The sequence below is a fragment of the Ambystoma mexicanum genome, chromosome 2p (genome assembly GCF_040938575.1).
Source record: "Ambystoma mexicanum isolate Mex_15411 chromosome 2p, UKY_AmexF1_1, whole genome shotgun sequence".
NCBI lineage: Eukaryota > Metazoa > Chordata > Amphibia > Caudata > Ambystomatidae > Ambystoma > Ambystoma mexicanum.
Genome location: NC_090923.1, coordinates 538,490,566 through 538,509,022, shown reverse-complemented (window position 1 = coordinate 538,509,022; position 18,457 = coordinate 538,490,566). Strand labels below are relative to the sequence as shown.

The following is an 18,457-nucleotide window of genomic DNA, read 5'->3' as shown; positions in this document are numbered from 1 at the left end:
GTTATTATAAGACATTTAGGGAGTGGCTGATAAAACCTTTAACCAGACTTTTTAACGAGATGGGGACGGTGGGATAGTTATGGAGGATATGGGGGTCTCCACAACATCACTTTTGCTCAAACCCGGGAAAAACGCAACAGACTGCGAGTTGTCGCCCTATATCGCTGGTGAACGGGGACGCAAACATTTAGACCAAATCCTAGCGGCCAGGCTGGCAGAGGTGTTGCCCAAATTGATCTATATGGACCAGGTGGGGGTTTATCCTCGGAAGACACACTCGGGATAATATAAGGCAGTTGTTCGATTTGATAGAGCTTGGGACTAAATCTGGGCAGCGCTTCATAGTGGCGGCTCTAGATTCAAGGCGAGCCTTCGATAGTTTGGATTGGGGGTTCCTGGTGAATACACTGAGGGCCTTTGTGTGTGGACCTACCTTTTACTCGCATGGTGCTAGCGAATTTTAAGATCCCCTCTCCATGCAATTTGTGGTCAATAACCAGTTCTTTGCGACTTGGGCCTCCCTCCGTTGGGTTCACTACAGCCTTTCTTTGACACAGTTCATGTGTTGCTAATTTTATCGGAAAGCAGGGTTTTCCTTATCCTAGCTTTCTTTCCACATCCCTCTGTTGGGTTCACACTTGCCTTATTACACTAATCACAATCTTAATTGGAAAGCAGGGTTCCCTTACCCTAGCTTTCCTCTGGCCACGAGTCCGAGACGTCAGATTGTATGAGGGATTTAGCCTAATCCTTATAGGACCACTCTGACACCTCACACCACCGTTTCCTAGGGCCGTCTGGTTCTTGTAGTTTATAAATAGGTCCTGGTCAGAGTATTTTTTGAATGAGCGCCCACATGGAGCCGGACCCCTCTGTACCTGGACCTCAACTGGTATTTCTTTAAAGTTCAAACACATACACAAGTTTTCTCTTTCAGATTCCTTGCGTTCAAAATGTTGCTACTTGCAACCTGGGGCTCAACACAATTTGGTTTACTATCAGCTGCCTCCGACTCAGCAGCTGTGCTGAACCCTTTGGCTTCTTTGTTCTTTGGAGTCAAGGATAGTAGTCCCGATAGTCAGCTTTCCTCTCTGCCTGCGTTATCAAAGCGAGAGGCACCATTGACAGCTGCAGCTCCCGGTTTTATGCTTTTCCTTTCGGAGGCTTTGCAGGTCTGAGTTGAAAAGGACAAGGGCAATTCTCCTTAGTCGTCCTTCCAGGTCTCACCCCATTTCTTCTCCGTTTGAACTGCCGGTTTGGTGTAGCTGTTTCCTCGTGCATTTGGCCTTGCTTGAAGTGTGCTTTCATGCTCTACCTTTTTATCCCTTTGGGGATGGGTGATATTGAGTCAGACCATCTTTCCCACCCAAGGTCATGCCAGCCTATTTATCTTTCACAGAACCTCCATTTTGGGTTTCTTCCCTCTGCTTCATCCGTCAAAGAGGAACGAAAAGTTTCATCGTCTAGACCACACAAATTCTCTGTTACTATGTTCCTTGGACGAGTGACATCAAAAAGGGCAGCCAGCTTTTTGTTGGGCTTTCTCGTGCTGTGGCTGGCAGGGCTGTTACCAAACAGGCTCTTGGCCAGGTGAATTGTCCTTTGCATTTCTGAATGCTATCAACTGGGCAGCAGGGAAGAGCTCGGGACGCATTCTACCAGAGGATTGGCTGCTATCTCATTTTTGCAGAGGGTTGATAATCGTCTTGAGATCTGTCTGCTGACTGCAATGACTTCACTGCACACTTTGACCTAAAATCACTATCTTGATTCCAGAACAGGTCGGCATGCTTGGTCATGCAGTGCTTCAGAGTTTCCTGGTGCAGGTAATGCTTCTTCGCTCTCCTTCCTCCAGGTCTGTACAGCTTTGGGAGCCTTTCTAAGAAGAGGAATCTGTAGGAGGAACGTATCCATCAGAAGAATAATGTACTTACATTGGTAATATTCTTTCTGATTGATTAGTCGTTCAACCCATAGCACTCGTCTCCCTTCCAACCTACTCCGCATGGGGCATGTTTGTAACCTGCCAGTTCTGCTGTTCCTCAGCTCTCTGACAAGGAGAGAGAAGTGTGGAACTGAGATCATGGGGCCAGTTTGCTCCATAAATACCTTTCGTGACATGACATCACGTGGGTAGAGCTGATGCAGAGCTGCAGTGTGCCCCCCTTCCCCCCCCTTGTGACTGAAGGATATTTCTAAGATGATGAATCTGTGGGAGGAATGACTATATCATGAGAGAGAATAATAATGAAGGTAAGTAATTTGTGCTTCAGTGTTTTAAACCACTGCTGACATTTTTGTTTTTCTTTCGGTGGAATTCTTGTTGCATGTACTCCTAAATGGTTTTCTTAGAAATATATATTCAAATTCTTTCTGTAACTATTACTCTGTTGGATGAAGTCCACGTTTTCCATGCCTAAACATTAACTTTTAATTTGTTTATGGCTCAATAAAACAAATTTGTTTAAAGGAATATTGAACAATAAGGAAGAAACAAGTAAAGAAAGAGTGCAAAATGGGGAAGGGATTGATTGGAACTTAATAGAGCTTCAAGATACAAATGGGTCCTTGTTGAGAAATATGGTAAACACTTACATAATAGGTTTCTTGTAACCCGTCATTTTCTATTCTTTCATTCTCTCACAGAATGTGTCCCCTGCAGAGGTCAGACTGCTTATTTTGGAGAACATCCTTCTTAACCCAGCATATGACATATACTTGCTAGTGGGGACATCAATTCAGTACAAAGTACAGAAAATAAGACAGGGGAAGATTACAGGTTTGTTTTGTGCTCCAGCTATCTTTTTTTTCATTAAGAAATGTTATCCTCTTTTAATAATGGGAGCAATGTGTATAGCTTAATCCCTACCATTGTAGTAAGCAAATGGAGTTCAGTGACAGTTTCTTCTGTAGTTAATATTTATTTCTTTTGTACAACTTTGAATAAATGTGGCAAACAATGAATTTCCAGGTATTTATATAACGCAGTCTTTCTTTTATTAAAAAAAAGACCAAAACGATTTGTTTTTTCATTGCTAAAATATTGCTAATGAAAGCTCATCGCTAGTTAATACAGTACATAATGTGGTAGGTCAGATATAGGAGATGGACAAGGAGGCACGTTTTCAAAAGCCTCAAGTTTAATAAAGTAAGGAAAACACCCCCACTATCCCAGCTTCTTTAATGATGAAGGTTCCCTATTGTAGAAATTAACAAAAGGGTGCTTGTTGGGAGGTCTTACACAAATATGCCTTGTATTCTGTGTCCAAATCTGTGCTGCCCTTTTAACTGACCCTGTTACAAATAACAAAAGCATAATTTAAGCTACAGAAGTGTTCTTACTCCCTCTTTTCGTTTGCTTGCGCTGACTGGTGCGTGCCCCACTCCCAAATGTCAGGCCTTTGCCTGCTCGTATAGTTTAAAACAGGTTCTTTGGTTTCTATACAATATGGGCCTCCTGACCCCCTTTTTTAACTGAGAAAGTTCATCCCTTACATTCAACACTTGAACTTGTAGTCCTTCACTGTTGTAGTTATTGTCTCTTGCTCAAACTTCCAAGGCATTCCAACTCATTTTGAAGCACTGCATTTTGTTGGTCCAGCATTTCCCTTATGACTTTACTGGTAACTTTAATTGGTATGGTTTCTCACCCTTTGTGAGTGGCTTGAGTTCTTGGCTTGGACTGTGCTCTTGGGTCCTTCTAACATGTGGGTTCTCTGGTAGCTTTCGCCCCCTTGCAGGATCTTGGTTTCTAACTCAATTTTCCTGGGTGTTTCTAGTCCTCTAAGGTTTCTCGTACCCACACACTGGGTCTTTCTTTCAGGTTCACCGCCCCCGGGTGGTTCTCTTTCTCGTAGGTCTCTGGAATCCCCTTGCGGGGCCTTTGGCGCAGGTTTACCCCTCCTGGTTGTTGCCATCGTGATCAGGTATCTGGTAGACTGATATTGACGCCCAGGCTGTTTAGCCTGGCTCTTGTAGTATTTACCTCCGCGTGGAGCTCTGCCGCCATTCTCCCTATTCTTCCACAGTGCTCATTGATGAGAGGGCTACTCTGGTAACTGCGGAACCATGCTTCTCGGGTCGTTAGTTCTCCCAGAGCAGTGTTTGGCTCAGGCTTTGTGATTCATGTACATTGGTTCGCCTCATCTGCAGTGGTTCGGTCTGTCCTCTGGAGAGTGGGGTGGCTTAGGCTCTCTGCGCGCCTGGACTTGGCAGTGTTCCATAGGCTTTTGAACTTCTCTGCCCACCACAACGTAGTCCTGCTTCCAGGCTGGATTGGCTCGCTCAACACTACAGCGCAGGCTTCTGCTGTTTGCAGCCTTGCTCAGTCTGAGCCTCCTGCAGTAGCTGGTTCCCTTCCAGCAGCAGTTTCACTATATGAAGGAAACCGTCTAACCCCTTTTATGCTCCTCTCTGCAACAAGAGATCCAAGACCTTTGGTTCTGTGCTTCTTGGTAGCAAGGTGGGGTCAGCAGCCAAACCAAGCACATTTAAAGGCCCCTGTACTTTTTAACGTGTTCAGCCCCCATGTATCCAACAAACAATTTGGACGCTTGGGTTAAGAGCAATTTTAAAGATTTTCCATCTGGGGCTTCCTTGTGCCCTAAGGATGGGTATCAACCCCAAGTGAGATATGCTTGCCATGTCCACTACGGCGTGTGTTGCCCAACAGGCTCACCTCCCTAGTTCCAAAGGGGATAGCTCCCCCTTAAGGAGATATGGGTACGAGGGGGCTAGAATGTTCAAACTCTCCAACATGTGTCCCAGACTCAGCATGATAAAACGGCACCTATTTCTGGAGGAAGTTGCCATTGTGCTTTGGTGCTGATGACATGGACTATGAAATAATTAGTGGATCATACTTATTGAGGCAGTATATGCATTTGTGGACTGTCAAGATACGCCTATTATCTATTGTGGTAATATTGTGTTATGTAATATGTATTATGGGTAAAACGTCTGATTGGAAGATTGACTTCTTCTCTTTATCTGGTTATGTGTTTATCCTAGGCATATTGGTCAAAATGGGAGACTTATTCTCTGACCTCACTTGACTGGCTCCGTACGCTAGAATAGATCAGGGCATTCTTCAGCAAAAGCACCATCATTTCTCTCACCAGTGTATCATGGAAGGGTGGTTCCAGTGGACTAAGGCCACCATTGCTTCTTGTTTTCAGGCTTCTCCCCATGCACAGTATGATCCTGGTGAAATTCACCTTTCTTTATGGGTTTGTGTCGGGGACAAGCTAATTTTGAAAGGGAATCTTTCTCTCTACAGTTGGGAGATGCTGTTTGATTTCTCTTTTTTCTTTTGCTTTTCCCCTTTACTGAGAAGTCATTGCTGTTTGGAGTTAAATCCCTTTGTATCTCTGCTGGCTCAAAAGTCTTTGGAAGATATGGTTGTTGGAATGATGGAGCGCTTCATTTCTGTCCTCTTGAGAATGCTAAACTGTCCTTCATATGAATTGGGTTAGTCTCCCATCCCGCCTCTCTCTTCGACTTTGACACAAAATGTGAAATTTAGATTTTGGGATCACATTTTAGATGCTGAGGTTCTCTCCTACATCACCTAGAACAGGAGTGTTCAACATGAGTCCTTCATGATGGATCATGAAGACATAGTGAATGAATATTGCAGAGGAAGGTGCACAGACAGAGATTAAAGGTAAGGCCCCTCTGCTGCAAAGGTTTAGTTTCATTGATGTGAGGGAAAGGCACACTTACCAGTAACGGATTCTCTGCAGAACAGTACCTCTGTGCTAAAATCGAAACCGCCTCAAAGAAGCTAAAATTTAACCAACCAAGTAAACACAGAATTAAAAGGCCACCTTCACATTAAATGGCTGTCTCCCTTTAAGCACAATCTAAATTGAGCGATTGCAAAAGAAAAACACCATTTATAAACCTAGAATTATATTATTTTAAGCTCAACAAGATGCATGAAAATGGACTATGAAACATCACTGTGGCCTTGTACATGTTACCAGGAAGCAACGCTGGGGGTGGGGGGGAATACTGATCTATACAAATTAATGTCTCAAATAATTGTGATGAGAAATGTAATTGTAAGTGCATTTAAATCTGTGTGGAAGAACTGTACTGAATTGAGAGCCTTGGCCTTTATATTGAGTACTAATCCTTGTATACACCATTTAAAAATAACATGCTTGCAGTCACTGCTAAACGTATACCAACATTTTGCAAACAGAAGCAGCTGCAAACGAATGATGAGTCTAGGTCTTGATTGTAGTAAGGTTGCACATCTGTGCTGGCTTTCTTGTGAAGACTGGGGAAGTGACCTTAGGGATTGGGGGGCAATGGTTTAATCGGGAGGACTGAAATCCCCCGTAGTGCAGTCACATAAAATCTTCCACTCATATTTAAGTCCATACACAAAAATAAACTATAGAAGCTGCTGAATAAGGGGGCAGGGTAATAGTCATGGATTGCGTTGGATGGTGTTCTGTCTTTGTGTTCACCTTGCAGTGCTGCTATGAAATGTTTTCTAAACTAACCTCACTAGAAATTAGAGTCCTGAGTCTAGTTATCGCCACACCACTATTTCTGAAAATCTGTCCAGTATCTAAAACAAAGGAAAATCTTCAATTATTAAACTGCTAGCTCATGTTCCTTCATGAAATCAAATCCTACATTTACATCACAACAACATTGAATTAATGCAGCCAACAAGCTTTTGATATTTTAAACTACTGCAATTTCTACTTGCATGCAGTTTACCAATTGATGTGGTAGTGGCAACTGTAACGGGTGCTGCTTCAATGTTGGTGTGCAGAAATATTTTTACACTTTGCATCCATTGATTCAAAAGGGCGGCCACTATTATTTTAAGTTGGTATTTTCAGTAAAATGCTTCTGTAAACCGTTGGCAATCTGGCATCTGAAGTATTGGAATATTTCACGTAATCCCCTACCGAATAGTTTGTAAATCCCAATGATTTTTATTACATCTTCCCTGAAATTGATGCTGTCAAATTCACCATATCGACATATTTAACCCACTAACTCTTCAGAGTGGCTTGATGCACACCACTTTAAAAAAGCCAAAACACAATTTTTTTATTATCCTGTCAATTTTATGGGTCCAACGATGTGATCTGCGATAGGTGCATTTGAATCCTATCCGTCAAATTTGTCAAATTGAGGGACAACCCTGACCTAGATATTCAGAGGGTGCCTCAAATTATCCAGAGTTCTTTGAAGTCAGCCAAGCGAAAAACACTTTGGCTCTTCAAATCTCAATTGCTCTCTGGGCGGTCTTCAATATCTGGGAGTATTTCAGTGACTTGTTTTCTCTTAAGATAGGTGGCAATTTTTCTTTTGAATGTAAGCTAAAAAAGCAGCCAATTCGGCTGCTGCCCATTTCATTCCGTAAATAATACTTCTGATGCTTGTTAATCTGCTTAGAATCACATGCTGTGCATACAGTTTGCGATCCATTGGTAATCACATTGTTGTGCATCTTGTTTTCGAAGTTCAAAAAGGGACGTTGACCTGGGTGTGTCCGTAACACTATTCCTATTGTGATGTGTAGTGTACCCATGACCCCTCGCCCCCACGTGTCGAGGTCCCCCTGATTGTTTTTGATTTGTTTTTTTTTTCCGCCATACATGTTGGTCACGTAATGCTGAGCTTGTAGTGTGCTACGGATATATTGCTATTCTTCTATTTGAACTACAGTCCATCTTTCCACATACACATGACGTCTCTCCACTGGCTACCTCTATCGTCTGAATACTTCCTCTTGGCTCTCAACGACTGACTGCAGCCTTCCCCATCAGGCTTCAGACTTTGGAGGAGGGGGTGTCTTCTCGACATACTTCTTCATTGGAGAATGCCTTTTCTTGTTCTTCCCTATACTTTCCCTTGTCTGGCTGCTCTTTTCTTTGTATTTGATAATGGTGAGAACTTCATTTCAATTTTCTGCTTCCTGTAATAGGAAGTTCTTTGGAGGGACACTCACAAAGAAACAACTGTTTGCCTCGTGACCACGAGATGGACGTTGCACGGCCTGTTGACTGTTTAAGCCTAAACGAATAGCGCACTAAGCGATGGGCGGCCTATGCTATGCAGGCCGAATCCCATTTCCCCCAGTGGCGCTGTCGCATCAGATGGTGAATCCTGCATCAGCCACGGCTTCTGCTCTTATGCCGAAGACATTATTGTGAAGTTTTCAGACTGTGGCGTGCCCTCCCCAGCCCCACTAGGCATGCTGAACGCACTGCTACGGGGACCCACCCATTGGCGACAGGGGCACACACACTCACTCAAAGGCTTAACGCGGCGTAACACAACCCATGGACGATCCTCGACAGAACCGTCGAAAAAGCTGACTGCACCTACAGGTACGTCGAAATCCTCAGCGAGACCTGCAGAACCTGCCCCACTTCCACCTCCGTGGGCTGCACATGTTTCGAAGACTTCAACTTCTCATGATGCTTCTTCGAAATCGTTGACGGGCGTTTCAGACAATTAAGGGAGAAAGTGTCTGAAACAACTAAGCAAACTGCCTCTCATAGTACTAGGACCCAGGCTTGCCTTCCTGCTTTATCACAAGGGTATTTACAGGCCTCTTCCACCTTGTCTCGGTCCATACAGGGTTGTAAAAGTCCTGTTCAAGATGAGATGGTTTTTCCACTCCCTGAAACTCCTAATAGAGGGTCCTAGACAAGGGCGAGGTTCGAACAGACCAATGAGAAGGTGTCTGAATTGATTTCTTTTTCAGACAGATTCTTAAAAAGATCTCTTCTATTAGATGAGGAGCCTAGGCCTTTTAAGTCAAATAGATTCAGCCCCCTGGTTTTCAAACTACCTCACCCATACCTAAACACATAGATGCTTCAGGTGATCTTTTTCTCGATGATCAGTATAAGGATTTATATTATGTCCCAGACCAGAGCCAGACAACATATTTCCAGATGCTGTTGTGCAGCCTCGAGATGCATCCCCCATTGATGATCAGCTTCTGTGTAATAATATTCTGAAAAAAGCAGAACATTTTAAGATGCTCACTCACGAGGCGGTGCCTGACCCTGACTTTGTTGAAGATAATCCTTAAAGAGAAAAGTCCAGTGAGTCAGTCTGTTCCATTACTTAACTCATTCCCCCTTCTTTGCTGATGCCTTCCCTAAGACGAGCAGACAACCCGCAGGTTGAAAAGATGTTTAGACCTGCTCCCTCGGATCCCCTATACATTTGGGACACTCTGTTCCTGATTCTCTGGTTGTTACTACAAGCAGGAAGCATGTGGGAGTGCTGCTGTCTTCAGCTGAAGCTCCTCCCGACAAGGAATTAAAAAAATGGTTTGCCTTAGGCAAAAGAATCACAGCTTCATTATACTCCGCTGAGACACCTGACCGAGTCTAAGCTGAAGAAACTCTACTCAAGTGCCATGCATGGTTATGGAATTCAGGGTTCAATCCGGAGACGCAGGCTTCCCTTCTTAACAAACCAAAAGAGGAGTCTGCTTTGTTTGGGAAGGCAGTTGACAAAGCCCTCGAGACAGTGAAAAAAGTGCTGACACTCTAAAGTCATTGAATCAAATATCCAACAACCGTACCTGCAGCGTGGGGTCTTCAACAATCGCTGGTCTTTTCGATGGCAGTCCTTTTCCAGACCTACACAGGCCTACTACACCACAGGAAGTTCACCCTGGTACTCCACTCAAGGGTCACCAAGCAGTGGTCAGACCACTCAACAACAAGGTTTTCGCTGCGGCAAAGGAAGAGGAAGGAATGCAGCCGTGCGAGGCTCATCTACCCCTGGCAACAAATGACTTTCCGGTCCAAGTCCCCTCCCATGCATCCCCGTGTAGATCGGATAACATGCTTCATCCATGAATGGGAGGGGATACTTCTGAGAAGTGGGTGCTCAAGACAGTGGCCGAGGGACACTGTATCATGTTCCTCGAAGACACCCTGGTACCACCCGCCTAAAAACCAGAAGCATGACCTAATACCATCTCCTTAGTCTTCAGGCAAAAGTGGAGGCACTGCTGCAAAAGGTAGCGATAGAACTCGTCCCTGCTCATCGGGTGACTGAGGGCCTCTATTCAATATACTTCCTTGTACCCAAAACAGCCATGTGCCCTGTATTAGATCTGCATCCAGCAAACAAGTATGTCAAGCTTCACACGTTCCGGATGACCACTCTGCAGGAGGTAATTCCACTGCTGAAGCACAGGGATTACTTGGCAACCTTGGATATGAAAGATGCATACTTTCATATTTCAATGTTGCCAGCGCACAGGAAATACCAGAGGTTCAAAATAGGAGACACTCGCTATCAATTCAAGGTCCTTCCCTTCAGCATTGCCTCAGCGCCAAAGGGTTTTTACCAAGATTCTGGCAGGGGCAGCAGCTCACTTGCGTAAACAGTCAGTTCTGGTGTACCCCTATCTAGACTGTCTTATAACAGGAGACACACATTAGGCATGTCTAGAGAACACCTAAAAGATCATAGACCTACTCTTCCAGCTGGGGTTCTCCATCAATGAGAAAACAAATCGAGCCTAGTCCGCAGCCAAGTAAACCCATTTCTGGGAGCTGTGAGAAACCTGGAGGTGTCTCACCCGCGAGTCCCCAGAGATCTGTCGTCCAGGTGGCCAGGTCACGGTTATCGCTATTGTATCCAATTCCTGGGGGTGGCCCAGTTGGGGAGGATCATCTGGGTGAGGGGTCTTCAGGGAGAGAAAGTGGGACACCAAGGGTTGAGACGCGGTATCCCCTTCCCTGTAAAACCTTTTCCCCATCCTACCCTGTAGGATATTTAGCTCTACCGCCTCCCCCCTTTCTTACATGGTAACAGACACTGGACTAACACCAGAGCGGTTTACCTGACATCTCCCAACACAATGAGTCAGGCAATTGACAATAACCATGCACACCTGGCAGCCATTTGCCTTCCCCACAGGGATAAATGGCGGAGCACAAAATCACACTTCGAGCAAGGCCGAAACGCACAAGGAGACGGCTACACCAAACTGGCAGCTCAAATGGAGGAGAAAGGCGGCAAGACCTGGAACGACGATGAAGGGGGGGGATTACCCATTCCCTTTTCAACTCAGACCTGCAAAGCCTTTGAAAGGGAAATCATAGGACCAGGAGTTACAGCTGGTGTGCGGAGCAGCAGATGTTAAAGGTACACGGGTGCCTCCTGCATTGATAACGCAGCCGGAGAGGCAAGATGGCTACCGTGATACTATCCTTGACTCCATAGATAAGAGAAGCCAACAGGTTCAGCACAGCCAGTGAGTCGGAGGACGCTGATAGCAAACCGAACTGTTTTGAGCACAAGGTTGCAAGTAGCATCATTTTGAAGGCAATTAATTTGAAATAGAAAGAACTTGTGTGTGTGTGTGTGTGTGAAGTTTAAAGAAAGCCTAGTTGAGGTCCAGGTGCAGAGGGGTCCGGTTCCACGTGGGCACTCATTCAAAGGACTCGGACCGGGTCCTGTTTTGAAGCGAAGGACCAGAAGGCCCTAGGAAGGGGTGGCGAGAGGCGTCCGAGGGGTCCTACAAAGGTCACGTCAATCCCTTGAGCAATCGAACGTCTCTGATCCGTTGCCAGAGGAAAGCTAGGGGAAGGGAAACCTGCTTTCCAATACGATTGTGAACTGTAGAATAAGGCAAGTGCGAACCCGACAGAGGGATGCCGAAAGAAAGCTAGAAGGAAAACCCTGATTTCTGATGAAAATGAGCAATACATGAACTGTATTAGAAATACATGTACTGTGTTAAAGAAAGGCTGTAGTGAAACCGAACGGAGGGAGGCCCAAACTGCAAGGAACATCCGAGCCCGGAGGAGTGAGATCCTGGGGGCGAAGAACAATCGCCCAAGGTGCAGGAACACCAAGAGAACTTTTGTTTGTCATTGTGAATCAGCAGGCCTTCTAAGGCAAGAGACTTTGTCAGGAAAGAGACTTAGCCTCTGAAGGTTTTGATATCGTTGAACTGGAACGGTGAACCTCGTGCTGAAGAGGCCCAGGAGTGTGCTGTGCTCAGACGTCCCACCTTGTCCCCTGTTTAAAACGTGGGAAAGGGAGACCCAGCCATATCATCCTGACTTTTCATTTGGTGAACACTTCTTTCTTTTCGGGTGAAAAGAATTTTCACCAGAAAAGAAAAAATTCTTTTTGTAATTTAGCAGTAAGGATTGGCAATATATATATATATTTTTAGTATAGGCCCTTTTTATTTGACAAGATGCCACTAGGACTGCCTTATTATTTAATGGTCGTAGCTTGCTACCATCTTAGATTTACGTTTAGATTAGGCGTTTATCTCCCCCATTATAAAGTTAAATAAACACCCTTGAACTGTGATCACTTGTGTCTGTCTTTACTGTTGCCACCATAGGTTCCTTACATAGCTCTTATTTGGACAGAAGACTGGCTTGTTTTCCCAGCCAATGAGAGGGTCCAAAGCATGCTGTTCCGAATCCTTCAATATGTAGCCAGCTGTCTGATAACTGTACGGAAAGCCATGCGGCTAATAGGAATGATGGCTTCCTGCATTTTTCTGGTGCCACATGCCCGTCTGCGCATGCACCCGATGCAAGAGTGGCTCTCGGGCCAATGGTGTCGAGCAAGCAGTCATTGGGTTGATGTAGTGGTTGTCTCAAACGCCCTTGTACCATCGCTGCAGTGGTGACAAGGGAGAACCTTGTGAGAGGGAAATTTTTCACCACTCATCCAGTAGAGGCCAATCTCATCAGACGCATCCCTGTCAGGGTGGCAAGCACACCTTTTCCACCACACAGTGCAAAGCATGTGATCACAATCCATGGAAAACAAATATATCAACCTGTTTAAAACTTCTAGCAGTGTTAAAAGCCCTAAAGTTTTTCCAAAGACAACTGCAGGGGAATATCTTATAAGTTCTGATGGACAGCACCACGGGCATGTTTTACATAAACAAGCAGGGAGGGGCACACTCTCCAGGGCTGTCCTAACTGGCTCAAAGTATTTGGAAGTGGGAACTCAAACACTTCTTCCTCCTGTCTCAACATGTTCCAGGGGAACACAGTCTGCTTGCAGACGTGCTCAGCAGAAACGCTTAACTACCTGTAGAACACTAGTGGCTTTTACATGCTGACATTTTGCACAGCGTCTTTGCAGAATGGGGGTATCCAGACGGTATTACCCAAATTGTTCGTTTACAATTGTTCGAATGAACAATTGACAGAATTTAAAGGGTCACAATTGACCATATATATGGGTTTTGGGGGGTTTGGCGTTGGGTGGAGGGTTGTGGGGGTTTTCCCCCCACATATGTTACAATTGACCTTCACAATTCGGTCAATTGTGAAAAGGTCAATTGTAATTCGAACAGTTGTAAAACGAACAATTCGTATACAACCATCCAGACATTAACCTTTGCAATACTGGAGAACTCGCAACACCCAGACTACACCTCCAGGTATTCCCAGAAAAAGGCCAATCCAGAACGGTCTCTGGACAAAATGGTCGGGGAGATTTGCTTACGCCCCGATCATTTACAAGCTATTTGTGGACAAAGGATATAAATTAGAATATACCCCAGTATTTCAATTACGTACATTTGTTTGAATCATTGATTAGAGATTGTGTTTCAATACATAAAAGCATCTAGCCCGGTTTTGAGAAAGGTCTGCTGGTCGAAACAGGTATTAACCACGATGGGCATGTTAAACATGAATAATGGTTCAAGTCAGCAATTTCCAAGTAAAATTTGGATTATGAAGCAATTTGGATTAGTACCATTCAATGTCTTTATTTTGTCCGGCGCTACATCAGAAAACGAAGAATGCTGAATTTCTATTTGAAAGAGTTTGACCATTTATGCCTACAGCACACGCTAATGGAGACACAAGTGCTATTATAGTCTTTGGTGCAAATATACCTCTAGATGATATCTGCAAAGCAGCTACCTGGAGGTCTATTCACACGTTTACACATCATTACTGCTTAGATACACATTGTAGTACTGATTCTCGGGTGGGTCCGGCGGTGACATTTTTTTGCTGCTGTTTGTGTTGTGAGGAATTCATGGTGGCAACAAGTAAGACAGATACAAGTGATCACAGTTAAACCGTGTTTATTGAACAATGAATGCTGTATGTATGTTTGAAAAACACCTAAACTAAACCTACTCCTAAAATGGGAGCCAGCGTCGACCATCAAATGAAAATTAAGGCAGTCCTAGTGGCGTTGTGTCAAAATAAAAGGCCTATACTAAAGCCTATTGCCAAATCTCACAACTAATACACAAAAGGTGTGTGGGATAGTCCTCAAGAAAAGAAAGTGTTCTCAAATAATATGTCAGGATGCGGTAGCCTGGGGTCTCACTTCCCACGTTTTGGGCACAAGGTAAGATGGAAGTTGAGCACAGTATAGTCTTGTGCTTCTCCAGCACGAGACAACAGTTCCAATGGCAGTTCTCAGGACCGTCAATTGTTTCCTTTTAAAGCCTCTTGCCTCCGGTGCCTGACGCATTCAACTAACCAAAAACAAAAGCTCCTTTAACAACCAAATGAAGTTCAGTTTCCAATGTGCACTCGGTGATGGGTTCACCCCTGGATCCCCCTCTTCTGGGCCCGGACCCTTCTCTCCTCTCTTCAGCGGGATTGACTTCCCTTGGTTTCTCAATGTCTTTTCAAACAGTTTGTCATTCTGCATAAGTGCTCCAGAGCAGATGTTCATTTGAGCCAATCCCTTTTCACAATATGTTCAGCTAGATTTTAACATAGCATCTGCTAACCTCCTTCGGCCAAACTTTCAGATACTCTGATATTATCCCCACGATATTATCCTCCCACGGAGGCGCTGGAGAATGGACATAGCAGCTAGTACATGTTGCTTACGGTAGAAGCATGTGTACTCATAGTGCTTAGTCCCCTGGGTCAGATGAACTGTGCTCTTGTAACGCTCACCTGACTCCCACGGAGGCGCTGGCCTGCTGCTGTGACCTCTTCTAAGGTGATGCGCAGGGTTCGGAAGACGGTCTGGACCGGGCCCCCAAATCTGGCTTGTCTGGCTCGCAGAAGTATCCTTCTGTAGGCCAAAATAGGGGGTTAACTGTCTGCGGGGTAATGCTATCGGCCTCCCACTTTCCCCTCTCACCCTCCTCGAAACCCTTCTGTGATTCCCTGCAGCGTCTCACCTTAGGGTCTGGAAGGACAAGCTCTCCATCCTGCTTCTGATGCAGGGGCGCGTTGGTATCCAGTTACTTCACTGGATTTTCGGATTGGTGAGAACCAAACTTGCTTGGCTTCCAGGTAAGTTTTTTGATAAGAGGTTCCCCTTGTGTCCATGCATTAATGTACTAATGCTAGTGTCTTTTTCCCCATAGGGGCCGGGGTACGGAATGCCGGGGAACAGGCACCGACCCGAGATGAGAGGTGAAATCCTTGTAGAAATCAGGTAAATCTTTAATGAGCGTTTTTTAGTAATGTCTTTTCATTCGTTCATTAACGCTGATTTCCTTTTTCCCCTTAGGGGCCGGGGTCCGGAAATGCCAGGATGCGGCGCGGACCCGAAATGAAGAGGGAATTAATCAACAGGTAAGTCTTAACATGGAGATTTAGCTTTCCTTATTCCCTTCTCTCTCTCACCTTTTGTTCTTGCCTTTTTCTCCCTAGGCGCTGGGGCGTGACTGCGAATCCGGATGATCGCTGCTGAACATGGAGGCGCCCTGTAAAGGTGAGTGGAATGCGGCGCTGCAGCGATCGACGCGATGAGCTTTTAAATAAAAGTCTTCCTTTTCAGGATTGTCGGCGAGATGTCTCCGGGATGCGGATTTTAGCAGGTAAGGACTTTTCCTTCTTCTGTTCCCTTCTTCTCTTCCTTTGCAGGTGATCCAGGATGCTGGCAGGCTTGGCAGAAGTCAGGATGCAGGAGCAGACACGGTGAGCGTCCAGCTGCTAGATGCAGAACAACGCGAAGCACGTGTGGCTATTCGGGTGGGGTTTGAATAGCCTCGGAAGAAGTTCCAGGTATGTATCCTTCCGCCAATCAGGTATGTATCCTTCCCCGACCACGCCCGGATGGTAAATTAGTCCCACAGGTAAAGTAGTTCCCTTCAGGCCTCAAGGAGGCCGGGATCCTGCAGCATGGTCTGCATCTTCTAAGTGCACCCAAGCACTCCCATAATGAGCCTGGACACTGTCCAAAGGGCCCCTACATGGGGTTGCTGGGTCTTTCCTTGGGGGCTGGATGTCCGCTTTCGGGGACGCAGGGCTTGAACCGGCTCCCCGGGAGCGGGCATCATGACAGCACTCCCCCCCCCCCCCCACCCCCCCCCCAAGGCCCCTCCCAAGGTTGTTCCCTCCGGGGGTTTTGGTTTGTCTGGGAAGAGTCGGTGGAATTTCCTGACTAATCGAGGTGCATGCACATGGTCGCTGGGTTCCCACGACCTCTCCTGAGGTCCGTACCCCTTCCAATCAATTAGGTTGAACAGTTTTGACCTAAACATTTTTGAGTCTAAAATGTTCTTCACTTCGAATTCGGGCTCCCCATCTATTAGAATAGGTTCTGCAGGTTTGAGTAGTCGGGTTCCGGGTACCACTGGTTTCAGAAGTGACACATGAAAAACAGGGTGAATTTGCATACTAGCTGGTAAATCAAGTTTAACAGCCACTGGGTTAATTATTGCCGTAATAGAATAAGGTCCCAAATATTTTGGGTTAAAAGTTCGAGGCCCTTTGAGTGGTAAATGTCTGGTAGCTAACCACGCTTGATCCCCAATCTGATACTGAGGTGCTTCACTCCGATGTAGATCAGCATTCTCCTTGTACTTTCGCTTGACTTGTTGTAAATGCGTAGTTGCCTCTTTGAAGGCTTGGGTAATTGTAGAATGCAGATGTTCTACTGCAGGCATTCCGAGGTTCTGAGGTCAGTCAAGGTTTGAGGTTCGAGGGTGATGCCCAAACAAAGTATAAAAAGGACTGTGGCCAGTTCCAGAGTGTACCGAATTATTATATGCGTATTCGGCTATCCAAAGAATGTCTTTCCAGTTGCTTTCAGATTGCTGTAACATACACCGTAAGTACTGCTCAAGGGTCTTATTTGTCCTCTCGGTCTGACCGTCGGTCTGAGGGTGGTGACTGGTCGATAATCTTATGTCGATCTGCGCCATTTGACAACATTTGCGCCAGAAGTGGGAAATGAATTGGCTTCCCCGGTCAGAGATTAGTATAGATGGGAATCCATGTAGCCGAACAATATTTTCGACGAATTCTTTGGCTAGGACAGAAGCTGAAGGTAAACCTTTCAAAGGAATAAAGTGGGCCATTTTGGAAAACAAATCCACAATTGCCAGAATAGTATTGTACCCTGAACAAGGAGGCGGGTCCGTAATAAAATCCATTGATAAGGTGTGCCAGGGTGCTGGCGGTATGTCTAGAGGTTGAAGGAGACCGGCTGGTCTTTTCTTTTGACTTTTATTTTGGGCGCAAACACCACAGGACATCACAAAAGATTTAACATCTTTTCGCCAAGAGGGCCACCAAAATTGTCGTTTCACCTTTTCCTCTGTCTTGGCAATACCGGGGTGTCCCTCTATTAATGTATCATGATAACCGGAAATAACTAGTTCGTGTAATTCCTTATGTGGCAGGAATAAGCGTCCTCGGAAATAAGGTAAACCATTATCTATGGTAAAATCTGATCCCTTTTCATCCAATCCAGTAAGGTTGTAGGGTCCAGGAGTTGTTTCACTCTGGCTTGAATGTCTTCTAGCGTCTGGAACGAAGTCATGCCTAGAATCCTCTGTTCGGGAATTATTGCTACTGGTTCTGAGTTTGTATCAGATTCTCCCATTCCAATTCGGGATAAGGCGTCTGCTTTGCCATTCTTTTTTTTTTAATAACATATTTTATTTATTTTATAAACGTAAACATATACATACAAGTTAATAACAAGTCATCGCTCGGGCATACAGGCAATCACTAAGCATAGCTCTTCATGCACATTGCAAGTTTCAGAGTTTTAGGTCCTTCATGAAATGGGTTACTAGGCGTCCAAATTATACATTGTGCAGATGAGTCTTCGCAGGACTCCAAACGTTTATCAAGTCTATTCATGGGTTCGCAGATCCCTACGTGTCTTCCCATTTTTGCCAGATCTTGCGTGCTTTCCCTGTCAAGTCTATTCATGAGTTCGCAGAGCCCTACGTGTCTTCCCATTTTTGCCAGATCTTGCGTGCTTTCCCTGGGCACCCTCTGGTAGTGTATATTCTCATTTCCATTTGCACACAGATATCCACGTCTGTTATCCATTGGTCACATTGAGGGGATAAGGGTGAGCCCCACAATTGGGCCAGATTCCTCTTTATGAGTCCCGTGGTTGTTGCCAGCATGAGTTTCTCATATCGGGGGATGTCTAGGTCGTCATCCATCCCTAGTAATAGCAATTTGGGGTCCATGGGTATTCGTCGGCCGATGACTGCCGATAACCTGTCACA

The 18,457-nt window shown here is 45.3% G+C and overlaps 1 protein-coding gene across 1 annotated transcript in view; it reads left to right on the top strand.

Moving 5' to 3' along the window:
• NUP210 (nucleoporin 210) overlaps positions 1-18,457 on the top strand; it is a 1,233,892-nt gene that overhangs the window by 265,989 nt on the left and 949,446 nt on the right. The window contains exon 6 of the mRNA XM_069643978.1: positions 2,647-2,779. Coding sequence (XP_069500079.1) covers positions 2,647-2,779 — 133 coding nt within the window. The remainder of the gene's footprint in view (positions 1-2,646; positions 2,780-18,457) is intronic.